The sequence below is a fragment of the Monopterus albus genome, unplaced genomic scaffold (genome assembly GCF_001952655.1).
Source record: "Monopterus albus unplaced genomic scaffold, M_albus_1.0 scaffold106.1, whole genome shotgun sequence".
Taxonomy (NCBI): Eukaryota; Metazoa; Chordata; class Actinopteri; order Synbranchiformes; family Synbranchidae; genus Monopterus; species Monopterus albus.
In genome coordinates this window covers 1,705,465-1,729,330 of record NW_018127986.1, presented here as the reverse complement: position 1 = coordinate 1,729,330, position 23,866 = coordinate 1,705,465, and the positions used below count along the sequence as shown (strand labels likewise).

Below are 23,866 nucleotides of genomic sequence, written 5' to 3'. Positions count from 1 at the left end.
ATCGCCGCTAAGCTTCAGATGCTGTTATGACAACAGCACTTGAAAGGCACACGTGCAAGCTGCTAGCAAACAACACCTAGCTTGCACAAGAAGCACTAAAACGGTTAACGTTGAATAGGATGAAAGATACTCACACGTCCGTTAACGAAGTAACAACCTTACGATTATATCCTGACCAAACCCAACGACAGGACACAGACTAGCTGTAAACACACTCTAACAACGCCACAAATATCGAGTCTGATGGACCGCATATGAATCCTGCCTACTTCCTTATTAAAGTGACAAAGCAGAAAATAAGAGATTTTATTGGTTTGGGGGAAACTCACCAGCGCTCGCTCGAGTTCCCATCACGGTCCGATGCTATGGCGTCACCGACCGTGCGACTGGGCGTGTCTCTACGGTACCGTAAGAACGAGGAACAGGAAATTTGACTATTTCCGTGTGAAACCAAGAACAGAATTGTGACAATGGTTGCTACATTGTTACAGGTTATGTAGAAATATACACTCAGCGGCCACATACAGCTGTATGCAATTCAGTGCAACATTTCCGCCTTTACACCTGTGTAATTGTACAGGTGAACCTAATAAAGTGACTGTATGTAGTACCAAAATGAAGACCCACTCTTGCTCAGGTGCTGGGATTACTTTTTCCTCCCAGACACCGTAATTCAAAAGACACCTCCTCCAGGGGTTGCTGGGAGATGTAGGCCTACCCTACTCAAGATAAAGGAAGTTAGAGAAATAGGAAGTTAAATCCAAGATGGGTAAAAAAAAAAATCCCTATAGTTCACTGCCATCAAAACAAAATCGTACAGTAGTTTTATATGATGATGTGGTTTCTAACTTCTTTTTTTTTTGCTTGAAAGTCCTTAAAATTGTTAACCCCTCATCACAAAATATTAGCTTAGAAAAGTCACATGTCTTTGCAGATTAGTTAAACTACTTTTTCTTTAGATTAGCATTTTTCTAAAGATGGCACAGCTGGTGAATCAGTTGGTTGGGTCGACTCTTTGGTCCAGACTAAAATATTGCAACTATAGGATGGATTGTCATGAAACTTTGACTGTACTTTTTATGGTCTTAAGAGGAACAAAGTCTCAGTAAATGAGATGCGCCAATCCACTTGTGATGAGTGAGGAAAGAAGAGCAACGTGGACACTTCCCCAACTTTAACCAGCACCATCATAAAGTTGACTGAAAGAGTCCACGCATTTCATATCATTAATAAATTTTACTTACTCTGTGTAATATGTACATTTAATAACCTAGTAAATAGTGAGATTTAGACTATTTGAATTTATAAGACATTTACACAATATCAACAGGTCAGCCTGTTGTATTTTGGGTTTATAAAATTATATCATTGACTTTGAAATAATTGTCAAGTTTAACAAAATATTCCCCCAATTTCCATCATAATAATATCGTAAGTAGGCAGTGAAACCACCAGTATACCAGTATACCAGTAAAATAAATGTTTTACTGCCTTCTTTGTTGACAATAGCGACAAATCGCCGTTGCCATGGTTACGTCTCAACCACAAGTTAGAGGCTGCCTGTCTCCGGTTAGTGCTTGGACGCAAACTGTGCAACACCATGGCCTTTTTCGGTTTAACACACCTGGGTTATCAAAACCCAGTGGGCGATAAAATGATAGTGAACCCGAGAGGAGCGTCTCAGTCTCAGGGTGAGTAGATGTCACGTTGGCCACAGTGCGGAGGGAACAGGCCCTTGAGCTCGTTCATAGCTAACAGCAATAGCAGCGATTACTTTAATGCTTTCAAAGCCTTCGGGGTATTAAAAATAGCAATGCACATATAGGAAGCTTTATCTTTATGTTATCAACCTACTGTAGAATTTCATGCATTTCGGCCACTAGACAGGTGTAATTACAAACATTTTCTTTTATGACGTTGTTATTCATAAAATCCATCAAGCACTTTGTGTTGATTTTAGCATTTTTATGAAATTTCAAGTTCTACACTCAAAGTGAACTACAAGTACTCATGTTTAACTTAAACATGAGTCTTTTTTTCCTGTGTGATAGCAGCAGACTTGTTAATGTAATCAAAATAATTCTATACTGTATTAACATATTTTCTTTACAGGCGGTGAGTTTAACATCAGAGAAGGACTGCCTCCATCGCTTCAAGAAAACCAGGGACCCCTCAGATGTACAGACATATGTAATGTTTATTACCAGCCTCTTCCCTACAGCGCTGACATACACAATGGGAGCCACAAGCGATATAAAGAGATGGTCAAACGGGTTCAAACACCCAGTTGTGAGTCGACCAGAAATTAGACATAATTTAAGGGTCTGATGGACAAATCATACCAAGCTAAGTACATCAATGAAACTGGTGAAAGTATTGGTCTCCTCTTTTCTTTAGCCCCCAACCAGCTATATGTAATGCCTGTGACCGAAAGCCAGCAGTATGGATGGATGATGTCTAAGACTCCTGAACCATGGACCCAAATCAAACGGTTTCCCCGAAAGAACAGTGAGATGACAAAGTACATAACATTTCCCAATCTAATGTTAACTTTTTTTTAAACACACTGTTTAGATCTATGTGATTGTAATCCACCCGTTTCTTTCACAGGTTTGTTAAAGAAATGTCACTGAGAGACCAGGACTTCAGCCTCTTCTGATGACCCTTTCCATTTTTCCTCTTCTTCATTTGTACATAAGTGCGTGTGCACATCCATTCACAGCCATAAATAACAGAATTAGCATCAGTCTTGGTGTGAATTTCTGAAATTAAACTGATAACAGATGCACATAGAGATTTTTTCATGCTTAGTTTTGTTGATTCTTTCATCAATGATGAATTTATTGTTTTTTGTTTGTTTGTTTTTACATTGACATGATTAATTTGACCTTTGAGTAAGTGACTAGAGCCATTGGTCTACTCTTGAATCTTTTTAGCTGGTCTGGAGGTGTGAAATTTCTAAATGAGTTCTAACAAATATTTACAGATTGTTTGCAGGATTTAAAAAGTTAAACAGATTCAGAAAAAAAATTAAGTTATTAAAAGACTTTCAAGACAAAAGAGCCCATTTGTATATTGCACATCAATGTGACATACACTGTAAATTACTGTACCACCTTTGAAGGGGCCCAGACCTACAGGTTCAAAGATGCTGAGACCATTGAGTCATCTGTAGAGATACTGAGACTGTACTTTAGAGGAAAAATAATTACTTCTGAATTTTGGAAGATAATGGACTTTATCTCAAAGGTTTTTTTTTCAGTGATGCCCAGAGCAGCAGACATCAAGATATGCTAGGCTATTCAGAGCCTCTACTGGAGTCACATTCCTTTTGTGTTTAAACATACTTGTTCAATAAATGTAATTCTAATTATGAATTATTATTATTATATTTTATTATTATTATTATTATTAATAAACATTCTGCTACTGTAAAATAAGCTCTTAATGCCATTAACACAAATAAGAAGTTTTGCATCATTCATGTCTGGCCTCTGTTTGTATAAGCCTCAGGTAATGCGTATTTTCCACACACACACACACACACACACACACACACACACACAAACACATTTTTTTTAGAGAAGATGTATTTTCCCCACACACACACACACACACACACACACACACACACACACACACACACACACTCAACATTAGCAGAACACACAAAACAGCCATTGATTTTTTTTATTTATTTTTTCTTCAAGGGGAAATGTTACTTTTCTTTTTGTCACAGTCCTCAACTCTTCTTGTCCTTCAGCTTAGCAAAACACTCCCCTTTCAACTCCTCCAACTAAGGGAAAATACAAATGAAACAAAAACAGATACGAAAAGATTTATCAGGCCTGAGCAAAACACTGTTTCAGTAGTATGGGGATAACCCCCCCCGAAAAAAAAAAAAATCCCAAACGTTAATAATCAACACAAGTCTATGGACAACCGATAGAAATAGAATACATACAATGCACATTTTTATAAACTTATGTCCATTCTATAAGCTCTTTGCTTATATGAATCATTCTTCAATTGGTCACAGTTCACATGATAGTTGGTGATTTCCCTTTTACACTGCTGTCCTCTGTTGCTCCCATCACACTTGAGGCCAAATATCATTGTACAGGGAACCGGGAACCAATAGCACTTAGGCTCTGTCAGCTGGCTTTGGTACAAACATGATCAACTGTTGGTTGCCATTGTTGAGTGTTGCGGCAGAGCTAACAGGGCTGTCTCTCTCAATATCAGAAGCTGAGGCTGGAGAAACCAAGATCACTGCAGGGATGAGAATGGTTACTGAAAATAGTTCTCTACAAGCCCTTATCCCTCTCTGTCCATTCAGACATCAGCAGTCCATAAAGGGCAAGCAGGCACAGTTCCTGTTTAGTGTTATTCTGAGATTTGTTTTATATTAACTTAAGGCAATCAAACCCAGCTTTTAGTATTTTCACTTTTGACTGAAACACCAAGTGGGGTCATATAATACAAGAAAGTGTGGACCTACTAATTCTGCCTGTCCTCTTCACATAGTGTTACACCAGGGAGGTTATTTGTTAATGCTCAGATGTTTAATGTGTGGAAGGGAGAGGTCACCTTAAAGCCTGATTGAAATTTACAATACTGCAGTAGTGGCATAAAAAAAAGCACAGTGAATCATCTGTATGTGTGTGTTTACTGGTGCGCTGCAAAGGCAGCTAACAGTTATTATCCTGCACATGATCACACCTTTCGGCAGTTGAAATACTGTATTATACATTAGGATTGAACAGCAGAATTCAGTGGCTGCAGTTGATCAGCTGGTACCAGTGAGCTTGAGCTTTATAAACTGGCATTTTACAAGAAAGTGTGCTGGTCTTTGATCCTTATCATTGGAATGGAATCATCGTAATAAGCATAATAATTCATCAGAATCATCAGAATCATAACAACATTAAGAATATACAAATGATGGATACAGAAGTGATACAAAATACCGTACATTAAAACAAACAAAAATGAAAACAAGGTACCACAATCAGACATGCTTCAAAGCAGTTATGTTTGGCAAGAAAGCAGTTTTGTTGTATCTTAAAAACCTCACAGTGAAAATAGTTATGCCCCTTCAGAATTACAAAACACAGTATTCAGTCAAAAGCAATATACATTTCATTCCTTCATATGTTTCTTCCTTGTAGGAGAATCGAGCTGTGTGGTACCACTGCACTGAAATCTGAGGTCCCTACCCACCACCGTCCCACCCCCCTGAAATGGCTCTGGAACAACCTGCTGACACAAGTTCCTTCATGTCCATTTGCACCAAAAAAACAGTTCTATGAAAGACAAGGAGCGGTTGATGACAACAGACTGTTAGGGATGAAACCAGCTGTACACTGCTCAAGCTCTTAAGAACCAATCGGACATGAAGTGAGGATGAAGAGGATCCTGATCATAGCTGGAACTATTTCTGCTCTTCAGAGAGCAGAGCACAGATTTCAGACATCATCTTCCAACAACATCCTTAGTCGCCTTTAGTGTAGCGTTTGAGGGCAATATTATAATTTAGAGTTAATGTGATCAGCTCTTTGCTTCCTGAACAACAGACTAAATAAATTAATTGTACATATTTTATGAAAATAGTGATGCTGCCAGCTGTCAAAAAGCCAAAGAGGTGGTGATCGTTGGTGACTTTAGCGAGAACATATTAAACATGTCTTGCCTTGCTTTTAGTAAATACTTTAGTCTTTGGTCAATATATTCTTCCTCAGTTTATACATATATTCATACAGACACAAATATGCATGTACATACACACTTATGAACGTGTAATAAACAGGATATTTGTGCACGTATGTATTCACACTATTTCAAAAAGGACCATTTGCACAAATCATCAAGACTGAAATAAATAATTAATCCAGAAACAAACTATGAGAACCTGTTCATAAGTCATGTCAAATAAAAATTACCAGAGGAAAAAAAAAAAAACACAAAGTAAAATAAAAAAGTAGCCTTATGTACAGCGTTAATCTTCTTTTGACACAGGCTAAAAGGCGTTGTTTTAAATAAACAGACTTTGCATCTTTCAAGAAGCCTGAGAGAGAGGCTAGACATGAGAAAAATACTAGTCCTTCAACACATATGTGGACCAACATGGCTGTCAAGAACACTTTCCTTATGAAGTCTTACGTTTGTTTTCCTCTTAGCTTAGGATCCAAGTGATGGTGCATCTAGTTTTTAGCCATTTGCTCACATTGTGAGTCCTTGCTCAGTGGTGCTATGTCCTTGCAGTGGGGATCATCCCAGCATCTGCTGCTGCCATGGCTGCTAACTGTTGGGTGGTCCATTGTTCAGAAAGTAGGTGGTCATTTCCCCTTTACCTTTGACCTTAACAACCCCACGACACTCCAGCATGTAGCCTTTACTTGCAAGCACCTGGTACAGGTCTGTGGTCACCTGTGAGCAGAACAGGAGAGAGCAGATTGGATGTATCCAAGGATGGATACATTTTAAATTTCCAAAATTGCACTGTGTTATTTTCATCATCTACACAATTCTGAAAACGTCACTCTGGTTGAGTCACAGGCTAGCAAGCTCTCATTTCTTGCATTAGCTGAGACAACATACATGAGAAGGTCGTGGGTGAAGGGCTGGGTACAGTGTGACGGAGCAGAAAGAGAGAGGGGTGGTTTTCCTTTCAGTCTCAACAGTTTTACTGTAGCTTAATTTCTAGAATGTGCATATTTAAAGCTACTCTACCTGATTTATTTTGAACCACTAGAGGGTCTAGTGAGGCTCAAAACAAAACTGACACCATAAGCCGCTCCTGCCTGCTCTTTGCCTCTCACGTCATGTCCTGCTTCTTAGCAACAGCATAAACAACAGATGGCCAGTTGCAACAATCTACAAAATGCAGCCTCCAGTCCAAAGCTAGTGTTAGCTGACTAATGAGTCAATTTGTCAGTACAGAAAAACACTATTTTGGTTTTCTTCCCCTTTATTGTTTTGGTTCACTCCTGCTCTCATCACTGCTTTCCAGTGTAAAACACAGTACAATGTCTGACAGCAAAGAACTCATCTCATCTCATCTTCTATACCGCTTAGTCCCAAACAGGGTCGTGGGGGGGCTGGAGTCAATCCCAGCCGGCATCGGGCAAAGGGCAGGGTACACCCTGGACAGGTGGTCGGTCCATCACAGGGCCAACACGCAGATGAACAAACACACACACACACACACACACACACACACACACACACACACACACACATTCACTGCTACAGGCAATTTAGAGTCACCAGTCAACCTAAGCTGCATGTTTTTGGACAGTGGGAGGAAGCCGGAGTACCCAGAGAGAACCCACGCAAGCACGGGGAGAACATGCAAACTCCGCACAGAAAGGTACAGCACAGAACTGAGGACTGATACAGTCAGTAGCTAGGTGGACCACAGGGGAGCATGTACAGTAGCAGCTAACCATAAGTAGCCAGATACTTCCCTCAGCAACTACATTTGCTTTGTTGCGCATTCTTGGAGTGAGTTGACTCTTTGGGTGAGCGCAAAAAATATTGTAAGGTTTCCTCGCTGAAAGGCTTAAAAATCAACAGGACATGAGGTCTACAGACTCTGCATCTTAATCTAGTTTATTTATACATCATATAGAGACAAGTTGTTTGACAACAAAACACAACATTATACATTTTTAAAGGCTGCATTAATGGCAGAGCTGCTGTACTGAACTGTAATAGATTGTACAGGTATATCTAATAAAATGACTACTGAATGTAATGCTCTTAAAAATGTATGTTCTTGTTTTAATTCTGAAATGTATCCACATTAGGTATTGACACATATTCATTCTAATAACAGCTTGACTTCACAAAAGTATAACTGACATGGCCCTGTTTGTCAACCCCTTTGGGCTGAATTTTAAAAGCAGTTGCACGAAAACCGTACCTGTATGCAGTCAGGGACACCTGTGCTGTCCATACGGCTGGCCACATTGACTGTGTTTCCCCAAATATCATATTGAGGCTTCCGTGCACCAATAACCCCTGCTACCACCGGTCCGATGTTGAGACCTGAGAATTAAAGACAAAAAAAAAAAACCATAATCATCAACAAATCTACTGCATAGCATATTTTTATGATTTGAGCTTTCTTTTTCTGAACTCTGTGCGCTGTCATTTTTGCTTACCTATCTTCATCTGGAAGTTATTGAAGGAATGCTCATTGATGTATTTCATCTGCTCCCTCAGCCTCATGGCATAATCAGCCAGTGCAGTAATATGAGTACGGCCCTCCTTGTCGTAGGTGGAGTCATTGAGCCCAGAGGCCGCCATGTAGGTGGACCCAATGGTCTTGATCTTCTCTAGCTGCCTGTACTTTTCTTCACTGATGATCTGATACATGAAACACAACAATCATGATTACAAGTGTGCAATGTAAAGGGATGGATGACACTTTTTGTCAATTATCTATAAGCCTAAAGTGAAATCCGCAGAATGACAACAGCGCACTTGACAAATATACTTTTACAAACTTTACCTCATCAAAGTCAGCGATGATCTCGTTGAGTAGCCGAAGACACTCCACTCCCTCGTTGTTGGCCTCCAGCTCCACGTAGAACTCTGAGAAGTTGCTGATGGAAGCAAACATGACGGCCACACACTCGCAAGACTGGTAGTAGAGCTCATCATTACGCCGCTCACGTGCCAAGAAGTGAGCAGCTACATCTTTAGGCAGAATATTATGGAGGAGGCGACGGTTGTAGGCTTGCAGTTCTTCCATCTCCTCCTTCTCTTCTGTGGCCTGGGAGTAAATGTTCTTTATTAAATATTTTCAGCTGCAACTTAATATGTGGCAGGGATGATATGCAGACAGAACTGCTGATATTCTATTATAGGCAAAGACATTAATAACCATATTACTGTGAGGCAGCTCTCTCAGCTGTTTGCTGATGCACAACTGTGGGAAGAGATTCTGTTTGAAGTTACCATGGTCAGATAATGCCCCCTAGTGAACACTACAGGTACCTGTAATTTCCACAGGAAGTCAAGGCGTGCAGTAGATTCAACCTGCTGGGCGTGCAGGTACAATGCCAAGACAAAAACTGTGAGAATCACAGGAGTCATGACCCTCAGGGACACTTTGGTCTCAACAAATGGGCTGCAAAGAGACAGAGTCATGGTCAGACTAATGTTGGACAAATCCTGTAAATTGGGTAAAAAAGCACAAGTCAAAACAGAAGAACAAAGTAACAGAACTTTGTAGTATAGTACTTAAGTAAATGTAATTGGTTACTGAAATGATAGAACAGGAGATAAAAGCCTTCAAAAGTAACAGTAAATGTAGTCTTACCACTGGTTTGTAGTTTCATTGAAACTGGACCTAAATGTACAAACATAAAAACATCAATATGGTCAGTACAAATAAAGTTAACCATCTTTCTATTATTCCTTTATTAAATGTGTCTTTTTTGAATCTAAATACCAATGTAAATACTTACCACTGAGCACTAGTATCATTTAAATCACTAAAAAGAGAAAAGTCATTATTAGAACAAGTAGTGAAATATACAAAATTGTGAGACATAATGCAAAATAAAAGCCATAATGTCTATGCTTTAACTCATGATACACAGTTAAACACAGCCTGGGCTGTTTGAAAACTTTCAACACAAGTGTCCGAACAATACCTGAGAGCTGTATCAATACCAAATAATTCTTTTTTTAAATATCTAAATTCAATGTATATAAAACACTTTGGAACCCTAACAAATTGCTCAGTGCATCATCATCATCAGAACTAAAGAACGTCACCTAATTAAAATAAAGCTGAAAAGGTTTGTGATTTGGATAAAGAAATATGTGATTAAAGAATAAGTAAACAAAACTAAGAATATGTCAACTTCAGATACTCTCACTCACTCACTCAACTCTGTTTAGCATCTAATTTGATATAAACTCGTTTCCTGCTCCCTTCATGAGAATCCAGCCTGCGGCACTCACATGGCATTGGAGGTGACAAAGAGGTCAGCGTTGTTGAAGAGTGCTACTTGGGGCCACTCCACCAGCAGCAGGAAGGTGAGCTGAATGAGCAGCATGAGAGCCAGCTTCCCTATGCTACTGATCTGCAGGAACACCGAGCAGGCCAGCAGCGTCAGCAGCACACTGTAGCTGAAATACTGGCACAAACAGGAGATAGCAGCATCACAAAGAGGTATTATCCACAACTAATCTCAGAAAAGCGCAAATGCAAATGTGACATTTTTGAAACCAGTTGCAGAGTGAATGCATTTGGTGAAGTGGTGACATACAATGAACTCACCTCAGGAAAGGGGCAGGAGGGGCCTTGGCTAGGACAGATCTCTAGACCCCCCTCAACAGACACATTCAAGCTGCGGATCAAACAGGGCGTCACCAGGGCTACAGAGGTGTTCAGCTTCTCTGCAACGCATGATGCCAAGCTCGTAGTGTCACAGGCAAACTGCAGGAAACACACACATACACAAGTGTGTGTTCAACATTATTTTCAGTGCACAGGTGTCAGTTACAGGAGAGGACTACAACTATACCATCTCTTCTATCATCTCTTTTTTTGTTTTAGTGTTTGTTATTTCTCACCATCTACAGTAAACAAAAAACTAAAATACTGTTAATGTGTTTAGTACAGGTCAACAACAGCACAATATGGCACTGCTTTGTGAGGCCCAAGTGATGAAGAAGAGGCAGACAATCCACAGTGAGGTTATCACATCCTTTCCATGGTGAAGATGAGCTGTCATCATCAGGACGAAGGTTAATTAAGGCCAATTATACAGCACAGCTGTTGTAATTAACATGTATTTATGATGATTTGGCCATTTAATAGTGATTTGGTCAGCTGGGCTGTCTGCCCCACTCCTTACCAGACAACTGGTTGTGACACTGTTTTGTTATTTGCAAAGCGAAAGAGTGCAAAGAACAAGAGATTTAGCCACTTGTGTTTTACCACAGACAAAGCTCTCTACACACATGACCTGAAAAACAACTGTGTTTCCACATTTAGACAGTTTAGGTGTTTGGGTAGCAATTACTCTGAACTTACCATATTAACAAAGGCAGAGATGAAGACAAGGATAATACTAAATACTCCAACCAGGGTGCTGTTGGTGCGAGACTGGACAATCTTCTTTGAAACAGTCTGCATTGCCGCTGGAAAGAGCTACGAGTGACAATAAAGCAAAGACAAATGATTTACATACTAAATATACAATGAATGCACAAAAATATGAGCAAAGGATTTGTTAATACGCCTTGATAAGCTCCACTACCTTGATGCAAGAGTATATGGCACAGATGAAAAGGATGTTGGCAAGTATTATGAAGATACTAATGTAGATTCCCAGCATGACTGGGGTGCTGCAGGAAAGAAAACAGAAATACAGCTGTAAAGAAATGTTTGGTGTGTTTGTCTGTTTGGTTCATTTGGGCTGGTGTCAGTCAAACTCTGCTGAGATCCAAACAACTGACAGTGGCTCAGATGTTTTGTGGTGTGAGAGCAAAACAGACCAAAAACAAGACTGTTGGCATAGGTATGTGTTTTATCATGAATTCAAAAGCTAAACATCTAAAATTTTATCTGTCGCTTAAGGTGAACTGTTAGGAAACCGATTATGTAAGCTTTCTGTATAAGCAATGAACTGTATATATTTATGCAAAAACCATCCTCCTTCTTTGTGTATTTTAGCAGTTTCTCAATAAAGATTATATAAACAAGTCAAACATGGCAACTACACAGATACAGTAGGCCTGCACCACTAATATTATAATATGTTATGAGGTCCAGTCACATTATTAACTATTAATGTTATTAGTCAGTTATTTCTCATCGTGACTTGTTGTCAATGAGACCATGTAGAATTATACAATAATAAGTCTACAGCTGTAGTAATAAGCAGTTTTTAAATGGTTTTGCCCCCTCCCATTTTACTACCATTAATAAATCAGTCTGAAAAAAAAAACCCAGACCCAAATTAAAAGGCAACATGTAATTTTTTTAATTGGTCCAGACCATTGACTGTATGCAAACAATGAAGCCATGACAGCTCCCAGAAATGAAGCCGCCGTGACTCGAGTGCCCCCTGGTGGCTGGTGGGTTGCAGTATAGGTCATAATGCCCCCAGGCTGATGTGTGTGCAAGCAGTCATTTCTCTGGTAAGTTTGATTTTAATAACTTATTTGATGTTATAAAAAGGGCTGTATTTCAGGTGATTTGAGAGGTTTGATACTTTGATAACATTACTTAACTACTTGATTGCTACTGCCCATATTGATGATATTTTGGCTTCACTTTTGCATAGTGGAGGGAAGTGGTGATGCATCGTCCATATACATATACATATACATATTTAGTATACAATGGCCCAGACTAAATGAACTGAACTACAGGTTTCACAGAAAGCTCAGCGTAGAGAAAATATTGAAGGATTTACAGTAAAGTATTATGTGAATGTTGAAGTACTCACTGAGGAAAGATAACAATCTGTATGAAGGATATGAAGCAGAATACTAGTAGAGTACAGGCCACATAGCCTCCAAAACGACCGTCCACCTTCTTGGAATACTGTGACCACAAACAGAAGAGAGTCAGATATGAGTCGTGACCCTGTGCTGGACATACAAACATGAACTTAGTCTGAACCTTTTTCTCCAGGCTGGAGGTCTGGAAGGTGAGTAGGAACTTCTTAACATGGTCTTTTCTTAGCTGGTCAATGCTACGAGCATCGATGGCACGGCCTAGAAATTCATCCACCTCATCCTCCGGGTTCATGGCCTCCTGAACACAACGGCTACAAAAAGATGAGAAGACGTAGATCATGCAGGAGATAAAGAGGTTAACAAAATCCATTAAAGCAGTGCAGAGGTTTTTACATGTGTAAGCATCAAGAGTCAGTACTCACTTGTCTTTACTAGAGGTCTCATCAATCCCCTGAAGAAGAAAGCAAACAGAGAAAAGTGAATGAGAACTGACTCTGACAGAAAAGCTGCAGGCTGGCTCTCTCCCTGTGAATGAGTGTGTCAATGTTGACTCTCACCATTTGCCTAAAGACTTTAGAGTCTTTGGTCCTGGAGAAGGTTCTGTCGGGGACCCAGCATGGCATCAGCGCCTCATTAGAGTTGGCTCTTGTCCGCTGCATCTTGGCCATCATCGCCTTCTCCTCCTTCTGCTCAGAGGAAACAACATGAAGGCTTGACCAACTGTTCTCATGCAACACAGCACACGGTGAATGACAATGGAAGTGAAGTCTTGCAATATTCTGTATTTTTGCTATTATCAAAAATACCATGAAAATACCAAAACAATGTGTAAGCCAGTGAGTATTTAGGGCACCAGAACAAAGTCAAGATAAACTGGGCCAGTGAGTATTTAGGGCACCAGAACACGGTCAAAATAAACTGACCATAGAGTGTCGCCCATGTTTTGAATAGTTTTTGGACAGTTACCTGTATATTAAATCATAATAAGCTCTAGAAACACAACCAACACTGGTTATAAGAATGAGTTCAGTACTGGCCTTTGGTCAAGTTGAGTGCTGACTCAGATGGCACTAGTAAACAACTTCCTTTCTTGCAATATCTCAAACCACTGAGCAGTGTCTGAAAGACCTTCGGACCCATGGGTCTGTGACTCAAACTGGACTTACTGGATTGTATTTTAGCTAAAGCATCCCACTCATACTAACACAGACCCCTGTAGGTTTTTAACACAGGGCTGTGTATGTTCTGAAACCCCCCAACTCACTCACTCACTCAGTGGTGGGATATACATGGTTCTTTGTAAAACATCGCTGTTTCAATTCAGTGAAGTTTTTCCAATTTTTAACTGTTTTTATTTGTAATGAGCTGTGTGTGTTTTTGTGCACTGACCCGTTTCTGGCTGCAGCCGAGAACCAGGAAGGTCTCGATGCTGTTCTCCTTCAGATACGCATTCCTCTCACCTCCAAATCCCGGCTCCACCTCGTAGTCTCCATTCAGATACTGCAATGTGGCCTTAGTGATGTGGATCCGCCTACAGAGACCAAAAGACCAGAGAATCTATACGAACTTCACTGATATGACAGACACACTTCTGAACATACCCAGTGACTCCGCATAACATAAGTCAGGCACATTAAAGGACATGAATTCCATTAATTTTAATAATAAAATAGAGTTGACGAACATCAAAGAGCTTATGGTGTGCTAGAGAAGAATAGGATTATTGTGCCGCATTTTACAATTACAGAGATTGTTCAGGAATAAAAAGGTTCCACATTGACTGAAAAAAGTCTGAAGTTGTTGTTCTTGATTCATGAATGTGATATTTCTTTAGCTAGCTTTAGATTATTTTCTTCTTTCTTTATTTCTTCCTAAGAAGTTTATTTGCTAAAGCAACAACATTTAACCAATTTGTTTGGAGCAGCAGCAGCTGAAAGGTGTGATGCTGATTTTATTTTAGAATTATAAAATGAGCATAAATGTAGATATTATCTTTATATTTACTGTTGAATTTGTTAGATGGATAGAAAATATGGAATTTATTTTAAGTGAACCTCATTTACTTCCTCTGTGAAATGTTAAAGGGTCTTTCTAAACATGTTTTAGTAAACAAAAAAGGAAATGGTGTTGACCACCAGTAAACGGTGCACTGTGATGGTTTTTGTTGTACGTGAACTATAAACTAGAGCTGCAATGTTTGGTCAATTAATCAAATGTCAATAGACAGAACAACTATTTTGATAATCAAAAAACTGTGTTTGCAGGATCTGGCTTTTTAAGCATTAAGATTTTATGCTTTTTTGTCACACATATTTGGACACAATGAGAAGTTGCCTTAGGGTATAAACAAAACAATCTACTTATCAAGAAAAGTGTTGCTTATTTTGCTCACCCTGCTTTGCCGCCCGCCTCCATGTGATTGGCCAGTGTGACATCGTTTGACCACACATCAAACTGCCACTTCCTGAGTCCCAGCACGCCACAGTGTACACGCCCGCTGTGAATGCCAACACGCATGTTAACATTGACGCCTGTCACCTCTCGCACCAGCCTGCAGAAACACAACCCAGAAGATGAGCATTTCCTTTATAGCAAGGAGACAAAAGTTCTGTAAAATACAGCCAACAAAATACACACCACACAGGCAAATGCTTTTTCTACTCACGAGATGGCCTCTATCATGTCAACACCCATCTCTACACAGCAGTGGGCGTGGTCAGCACGGGGTTCAGGCAGCCCAGACACACAATAGTAGCAATCACCCAAAATCTTAATACGTAGACAGTGATTCTCCTGAAAAAGGAAGACACGGAGCAGGAGAGAGAAAAAGGAAGGACAGAAGGTAAAATGAAGAGATGTTTGGCTGACAAGCGCCACATTTAAAGAGATAGTTCAACATTTTAGGAAACATATGCTGCCTTGTTGAGACTCAGGTGAGAAGACTGATACCACTCTCCTATCTGTCAGTAAGGCATGAAGATGGAGCACAAAGACTGGAAGTAAGGTATTTCCCAAAACTATTCCATTTTAAGACAACACAACACAAAATAGCAGATACAGGAGAGAGGAGACTGTGGCTCCTTACCGACGCCAGTTTGTCGAATCGGGCAAAAAGTTCATTGAGTGTCATGACCAGCTCCTGAGCGGTGCACTGAGAGGCCAGACTGGTAAAACCCTCGATGTCTGCAAACAGAATACTGAGGACGAGATCAAGAGGTGGAAGAACAGGGTGTGGAAGAGAGAGACAGAAAACAAATCCTATTAATCCTTGACTATAGTCCCATTTGGACAGGACAGACATTACAGGAGGAGGTATGTTAAAAAATATATCCTGTTGGACAATCCCTTCCTCCCTTGTGATGAAAGTCATCAATTATGTATGGCATTTAAGCTACAGGGACATTACAGGAGCTGGGCGTTGTATTACTTTTAATATAAGTGTTATTTACTGTTGTTTATTAATTAGGCCAAGTAATTTAATTATTAGCACAGACAACTACAAGCTACTTAAATACAGATTGACAGCTGTGAGCTCCCACCCCTGGCTTTGGCCTTCTTTGGTTAAAGCTTTTAGAAGGAAATATCTCTGCACTGCTGCCAGGCTCTGCTTAGTGAATCTGGGTCACTGGGGTGTTTGACAGCACCGCTCCAAATTAAGATGTAAGTTGGAGCATGTTTTATCTACAAACACTATTGGAGCCAAAATTTCATCTTGCAGCTTTAATTCACGGGTAAAACATGTAATACTGGTATGGCCCAGTGTCCCAGCTGACCTGACATTGTCATGTTTCTGGATATAGATCTTGTGAAACATCATATCTTCCTTCTTGGCACTGATGTCAGCCTTCATCTCCATGGCGACATGCCTTGGCAATACTGACAGCAATAAACGTTCCTGGAAAACACAAAAGAGGGAAAATGAAAACTGTGTCATTCACAATATTAGAAATCTATCAAGTTCGTGTAAAGTACAAGTGTGTGTGTGTGTGTGTTCTTCAACATGTGACACCATTTTGGAGTTTTAGACTTGGAATTGTGTCCACATTTAAATAGTTGTTTTTTTTTTCCTCCCCCTAAAATGGAACCTTTCCAAAACAGCCTCCTGAAAAAACTGTAGCATTAGGGGCATCAATTCAATTGCTGTTTCATATTTGTTCTGTTGTCTGACAACAACAGAAGCACATGTTAATGAGAACATCTAAACAGTGAATTTGGCTGAATTAAAACAAAATACTGTAGGTAATGGCAGAGAGCAAGAGGACACTGAATGTGTGAGTGTGTGTAGCCTACATTATAATGAGCTGGTAATTAATAAGTGCAGCAATTAACACCTCCTACATTATATTCAGTTCCAAATTACGTAGACATTTCTGTGGAGTATCCTAATAACCTACAGGTAAGTAAAAGCAAATTTTTAGGAATTAATGAAGTATAGTTTCCAAGAAATTAACTGAAACATATATGACACAATAAAATAAAATAAAAAGATGGTTTTCCAAAAACAGTTGCAGGAAAAATATGTGTTTCATCTTATATTCAGACTATGGTAATATGCACAGTACATGTGTACATGAGTGTGTATTATGTGCAGGCCTACTTGTTGCTGATTCTCCCTCTGCAGATGTAGTCTGGCCTGGATGTATCCTCTAGTCTCCTGAAAGGCTTGTCTCTGGGAAACCTCAGCAGGGTAGTGGGTACAGATTCCAATGATGTTGGTGCAGAGGAAGATTAGGACATTAGCACTCACCTGGAGAGAAGGAGCAGGAGGGAGAAAGAACTAGTCAAGCTTAAGGTTAGAGGAAGGAGGGAAGATACTGCTAACCCTGTGAAATAACAGCAGGAGAAAGTCATAAATAAGCAGGTACAAGATATATCACTGATACAATGGATTTATTTTTATGTACCTACTGTTTTGTTCTGGAAGAAAATGTTTTAAAGAATCAAAACCTCAGTATTCACAGAGAGAGAAGTACACAGGATGTCATGTACAATTCTAAATAATGTAAATAAATTATTTTATCTTTTAAACAAGCCTAGATGTTTTTTCCTTGGGGTTTAACCTTATATCATAGTACAACTGTCCTCTAGCTGACTGGTTTATTGACAGAGGGATGGAGGATAGAGATGAAGTATACCTCAGGTGTTTAACTTCACCAGAAAATCCCTGAAGTCACAGTGAAACAGAAGTATTAGCATCTATAGCTCCTGTAACGTGACATGTCTGCATGAAACTGAATGGGTCAGGTCTAGTTATTAGAGGGATTTAAATCACTCTTTAGATGTTACTGGACTTCTCAAAAGTGTGCGTGGTTAAACAAATATGGTGACACAATATGAGTGAATATGAAGCTCAGGAGCTGCAGAGGACTGATGGCCTCCACTCAGACCTGTCTCACCTGTGTTGTTGGCCTCTGAGGAGGAGGATAACAGCTAAATTAATGCACTAAACCTCAACCATAGTCTTTGCTGTTACTATGATACTTTACCCCCCCAGCCATTCTCAACCAGTGGGCCCCGGCACACTGGTCAGCCTCAGCGCACCATCTGGTGGGCTGCAAAGTAGTACTGCAAATGGTTGGATTAAAAAAAACAATCATTTATTATTATAATTTATTTATTTATAATCCATAAATCTAGGTATTTACTAAATGTGCTCAAGAATTCACATAAATAAAAACAGTCAAGTTAAATGCATAACTTTGACCAGTTACATTTGAATATCATAACACATCATCAGGAAGTGACAAATGTGTATCACCGCTGTTAGCTAGCTAGCTAGCCAACATTGTAGTAACACAAAATGGATTGGTTTTTGAAATGAAAAAGTGATGTGGGAGACAACTCTGTGCTGGCAAAATTATGACCCTGAATACAATAAATACATGCACTGAATATATTATTTTATATAGTGTTGTTTCTTTTTTTTTCCCTTTTATTTGACAAGGTGGTCCTCGGAAATGTTTTAACAATCTAAAGTGAGGCTCAAGTTACAAAAGCTTGAGAACCCCTGCTTTACAGCACATCAGGGCCTTAAGACAGTGTACTCAATTACAAATCTGCTAAATGAAAGAACAGGACGTGTTTATCAAAAATCCATGTTTGCTTCAAAGCACACACTTTTAAATATTTAGCTATAGCATGCACAAATTTATGTAATTAATCTATTTAACACACTCAGTGATGACATTGATTACATTTGCATTTGCACTGTTGAAGGGTCATGGCTAATCTATGCTTTCAGTGGCACACAGACACACATATTCATGTTGTGTTTCCATTACTTCATGGAACTACAATGACTTAAATTCATTTCCTGGAGACTTGCCCTAACCTTAACCAACCAACCAACTGTCAAAATGATATGATTTCCATATTGGGGACTTGCCTTTTGTTCCTATAAAGATGTCAAGCCCCTGAATTTGACTGTGTAAAAAGATTTACATGCGCAAACCATAAGTAACACCGGGTCATACACAAACACAAAACATTTACTCAAACAGGAAATGCTCCTTTTTGTGGAACCAGTTGTCCTCTCTGAGCCTTACAATCCACTGGCCACCTAATCATTTTTACAGTGTGTTAGCCTGTTGCTCTCTGCTGAGATTGATGGTTTAATGCACTGTTGCATTGGGATAACTTCCAGCATCCACAAAAAGTCCCCAGCTGCATCGTGGGAATTACTGTTGACCTGTCATAGGGCCACTTTTTTGATGTGCTCTTGCTTACATCCTGAATGTGACCCTCTTGACTCCAGGGGCTATGTTTGGACAGTAACAGAGACTGAGCGTGCACCAGAAGGACACTAGGAGATGACATATCCCGTCTTCAAACTAAGAGGAGCAGAGAAAAGGGTTTCAGATCTGGTCTGATCAGCCAACCCAAACATTGGATGAGATTACTTTACAAAGCAATGGTCCCTTGGACCGGTTATCCTTAGTTTCATGATCAGGACCTGCAATATTAAGTAAGTATAAGTATTTGAGTATGTAGCCACAATCTGTTACACACTGACATGTCCTGGATCAAAATGGAAATACATAAAGGCCTGGGGGTTCTGTTAATGATACTATATACTGTACCGTTCACCTTTTAAACACACACAGCTCCTACATTATTACTGTAGATCAAGGATTATCACTTACATTTTTCTAAACAGACGCTTTCATATTAAAAAAAAATTGGTTTAATTACCATAATGTTATTTTTATTGCCCCCTATCAGTGTGAACTAACAACTATAGGTGTTATTTCTACTTAAAATGCAAAATGTTAAATGAAAGCATGTGAAAAACAAACAAACAAAAAAAACAAAATGTTAAATGAGGGCAGCACGGTGGCGCGGTGGTTAGCACTGTTGCCTCACAGCGAGCAGGTTCTGGGTTATGAGCCCCGGCCAACCTGGGGCCTTTCTGTGTGGAGTTTGCATGTTCTCCCCGTGCTTGTGTGGGTTCACTCCGGGTGCTCCGGCTTCCTCCCACAGTCCAAAGACCTGCAGCATAGGTTGATTGGTGTCTCTAAATTGCCCGTAGGAGTGCTTGTGTGTGTGAGTGGATGTTCGTCTGTGTGTTGGCCCTGCTATGGGCTGGCGACCTGTCCAGGGTGTACCCCGCCTTTCGCCCGCAGCTGGTTGGGATTGGCTCCAGCCCCCCGTGACCCCGTTTGGGACTAAGTGGTTTAGAAAATGGATGGATGGATGTTAAATGAGAATATGAGCAAAAGCCACACTCCATTCAAGCAAGCTCATCCTAAAACCAGTGTGCAAACTACATCATGGAGGGGCTCCTCACCACTATACGGAGGGGGCTTCAGTGTTGAAGAGGGGGCTTCTGTGTTGAGGGCGTGGGCTCCAGCCAGCGCCAAATCCACTTACAGTAGCCTAGTGACTCACTGGCACACAAAATAACACAGGAAAGCAGCACAAGAGCCATGGCTGACCAATCATGATACAGGCGTTACTGACAGTTGGTAAAGTCAATCCGACCACACTGTGGCTGCTGTCACTCACTGCTCAGTGACAATTTCCTTAGATGGTAAATGGTCTTATACTTGTATAACACTTTTCTATGCATTGCAGCACACTTCAAGTGCTTTCACACTATTTCAACCATTTGCACTTCCAAGCACTCACACACACCAATGTCATCACCGAGAGCAACTGGGGGTGCAGTGTCTTGCTCAAGGACACTTTGACACATGGACTGGACAAGCCGGGAATCAAACCGCTAATCGAACCACAAACTTTCACAAAGACATACTGTACATGTTATACTACCAGAGGGATATGGTGTACAATCTGTTTCTGTGGAACAATCACTTCTGGAACAACAGCATCAATGCTGTGATTATATTGTTATTGTATTATTTTAAAAACACCAGAAGACCCCCTGTATTTCACACAGTCCTAGCCTGCTGCTATTCAGTGCACAACCAGATAAGCAAACACAGCTTTATGAGTGAGGTGTGCCTGACTCATGCAGAGTTGTGTAGGCTACTCACTGATAATAAGCTGAAAGATGGATTTATACCATCTTTAGAACCTATATTTGTGTTCAGTAAATCATTCTTAATACAATTATTTCCATTTAAATTTTATTTTAGGTTTTGGAAAAAAAATGCTAGATATTCTAAATACCAGAGCACATTTTTTTCCTCCTTATATTTTCTGATTTCATTAAAATACTGTGGGCCAGATGAAAAGCTTTGGTGAGCCGGATGTGGTCCATGGGCCACCAGTTGTATACCAGTCTATCACAGAGCCAAAAGAAACATGTTAAAGGGAAACTTCCATGTAAACACAAGAGCAGAAATGACTGAAAACATATGCCGTGATTACAAAAGATGTCTGAGAATTGCAATAGAGGTTAAAAGGTAACCCAAGGATAAATAGTTTACAGAGCACCGCCGGCACAAGAATAGAAATAGATGGGTAATGGACTCGAGTCTGAAAAGAAAGCAAACAAGAGGTGGGATAAAAAAAAAAAAACAGAGAGGCAGCATAATGGGCAACAAAGATAAAATGGTGAAATGACAGATGTTGAGGGTAGGAAGCAAATTAGTGGTAAGGCGCGTGACGAGGAAGGAAAAAGACAATGGGAGGACAACAAGAGAAAGATGAGTATGGGGGAGTGAGAGAGAGAGAGAGAGAGCAGGACAGATATGGGCCACAGTGACATTAGGCAGATGGCTCAGAGCGCTGTTTATACTACTCTCTCTGTTCAAGCAACAGCCAAGAGACGACAGCGAAGCCCTCAGCGCGATGTGTGTTTACAGGTGAATATGTTCTGTCTGTCCATATGTGTGCAGTCACTTTGATGTGTGGATGTGTTTTTGGCTCCATATGAGGTAAGGTGCATCTACTCTAAGTATCCACGTATCTGTGGAGACTCACTTAACATGCCTATCACACTCTACGTGTCTGAGCTCACAGGATCAAACTAATTGCTTGCTTTTCTCTAGAGGGCAAGGGCTAGTGAGTTTACAGAGTACACACTAAGTTCCTGTGTTTACACAACAGCACTCCACCTCCTTTGGAGCTCTGCTCGGCAGCGTTTACCTGCTACCTGTGTACACTGCCACGCTCCCGATGCAAGGCCGCTGCACCTGCTCATGTCCTCTGTGCTCAACAACACACTCATTTATCTAAACCCGTCACTTATTACCTCGTCCTGCCAGACCTCCCTTTGCTGGTTTGGTCCGGCACCATTATACTTATACCACTACGCATTATGATCTTCATTGCTCACTCCCTGTTAGGTAGGGCTCATGACTGAGTTATCAATATAATTATGGCAAACTAAAAGGGTTATATTCAGTTTGTGAAGACCAGAAACTGAACATCACGTCACTGCAACAACACAGTTTTTTTTCTTGCCAGAAAAGCAATTTCCCCAAGGGCAGCATGACGGAAGCAGCCAGACGGCCAGTCTGTGGAGAAGACCACGGCCTAATCCCTGAATATCAAAATGGAATTATGTAATAGCTGCTGTAATCTAGACAGGACAGGCAAATCAGTTGTAACACTGGCTATTCAGCACAACACAGATTAACATTTTTTTCCACAAAAAGCCCACAGCAGCTTAGAGAGGATATGCAGGCTTAATCGATAAGTGGTAAACATGGCCCTTTGGATGCATCGCTGAATAAATGACTGCGTCTATGCTTAACAAGTAACTCTGCTGCACACCTGAAACACCTCCACAATGACATAACTGTACGAGACCCTGTGATGATTTTACTGATTCTTAAAGTTCCTCACAACAGAGTTCTGTATTTTACTGTCAGACATGAGCTTATATGTTGTAGGATATTTAGAAGCTCATTTCTGCTGCTTATAAAAAACAGGATTTTATCTTCAATTCTGCTGAATATCCCATTTTCAAAGAATTAAATGTGTATACATTTTGGAGAAATGTGTATAATATGATCCACAACAATATGACCTCTGATGGAACAGTGCAGCTCTAAAAAAATCATCAGCAGGTGTGAATATTTCACTCAGTATAAACAAAGCTGGTACAGAAATGTATGTGACATTGTCAGATAGTGTGAAATAAGATGATTTTAACAACTTAGGTTAACTGGCAACTCCAATTGTCTGTAGGTATGAATGTGTGTGTGTCTTGTATCTGCCCTGTCAGAGACTGACCCCACCTACCACCACCACCAACCCTCTAGCATAAGTGGATATAGCTAAAGAAGTGATGGAGACCATATCCACAGCCATGGTGACAGCACTATGAAGCCGTTTGTAGGCACAGCTACAGTGTGCATTGAGCTTACATGCTAACATGTTCACAAAGACAATGAATCATCCTGAAGGGGGCATAAAGAGTTGTTTCAGAACAATCCAAGCAATAATGTGGAGACAATTCACTCAAAATCACAAACATCAAAACTGGCTAGAAGAAAAGTTACAGAGAAGATCATCAAAATCAGTAAGATTAATCATCTGGGTACCATGAATGTCTGCTCAGAAATTCATTGTAATCCATTCAATAAGTGTTAAAATATTTCAGGTCGTATCCGACCAACTGACACAGTGGCACACATTTTATTATCATAAAATAATAAAATTAAATAACACTTTTTAAAAAATCATAACAGAAAAAAGAGGAGGTGCATTTTTGTCACTTGTCAGTACTGAAGGTAAGGAACGCAGATGTCTACACACACAAGTGGCAAATGAAATAATGAAATCCACCCGCAACAACAGCAAGAACACTCTACGTTCCCTCCACATCCAAACACTCATCACTGCACATCTAATAAAAGCCCTCTGAAGTTACTGTCTCCAAGTTGGACAGGCAGGCGAGGATGAGAGTTGGGGTAAAGGGATATCCAGAAACTTTATTTAGATTTTTTTGCCATCTTTATGA

The 23,866-nt window shown here is 40.1% G+C and overlaps 2 protein-coding genes across 4 annotated transcripts in view; both read right to left on the bottom strand.

Moving 5' to 3' along the window:
- Positions 1-1,196, bottom strand: part of g6pd (glucose-6-phosphate dehydrogenase) — an 11,875-nt gene extending 10,679 nt beyond the window's left edge. Inside the window, exon 1 of one of the 3 annotated variants that reach the window (XM_020610611.1) lies at positions 330-1,196. In XM_020610611.1, coding sequence (XP_020466267.1) covers positions 330-351 — 22 coding nt within the window. In that variant the 5' untranslated portion in view covers positions 352-1,196. The other 2 variants (XM_020610610.1, XM_020610612.1) reach the window with 2 other exon arrangements.
- A 5,090-nt stretch (positions 1,197-6,286) lies between these two features.
- LOC109966043 (adenylate cyclase type 6) overlaps positions 6,287-23,866 on the bottom strand; it is a 36,087-nt gene continuing 18,507 nt past the window's right edge. Inside the window, exons 4-24 of the mRNA XM_020610609.1 lie at positions 17,090-17,239; positions 16,266-16,387; positions 15,578-15,689; positions 15,158-15,285; positions 14,885-15,043; positions 13,882-14,023; positions 13,050-13,178; positions 12,915-12,943; positions 12,656-12,803; positions 12,480-12,577; positions 11,286-11,373; positions 11,060-11,176; positions 10,301-10,459; positions 9,982-10,157; positions 9,480-9,506; positions 9,332-9,361; positions 9,007-9,139; positions 8,519-8,782; positions 8,169-8,373; positions 7,928-8,052; positions 6,287-6,429 (exon numbers count right to left, since the gene is read on the bottom strand). Of these exons, the coding sequence (XP_020466265.1) occupies positions 6,301-6,429; positions 7,928-8,052; positions 8,169-8,373; positions 8,519-8,782; positions 9,007-9,139; positions 9,332-9,361; positions 9,480-9,506; positions 9,982-10,157; positions 10,301-10,459; positions 11,060-11,176; positions 11,286-11,373; positions 12,480-12,577; positions 12,656-12,803; positions 12,915-12,943; positions 13,050-13,178; positions 13,882-14,023; positions 14,885-15,043; positions 15,158-15,285; positions 15,578-15,689; positions 16,266-16,387; positions 17,090-17,239 (2,670 nt within the window). The 3' untranslated portion in view covers positions 6,287-6,300. The remainder of the gene's footprint in view (positions 6,430-7,927; positions 8,053-8,168; positions 8,374-8,518; positions 8,783-9,006; positions 9,140-9,331; positions 9,362-9,479; positions 9,507-9,981; positions 10,158-10,300; positions 10,460-11,059; positions 11,177-11,285; positions 11,374-12,479; positions 12,578-12,655; positions 12,804-12,914; positions 12,944-13,049; positions 13,179-13,881; positions 14,024-14,884; positions 15,044-15,157; positions 15,286-15,577; positions 15,690-16,265; positions 16,388-17,089; positions 17,240-23,866) is intronic.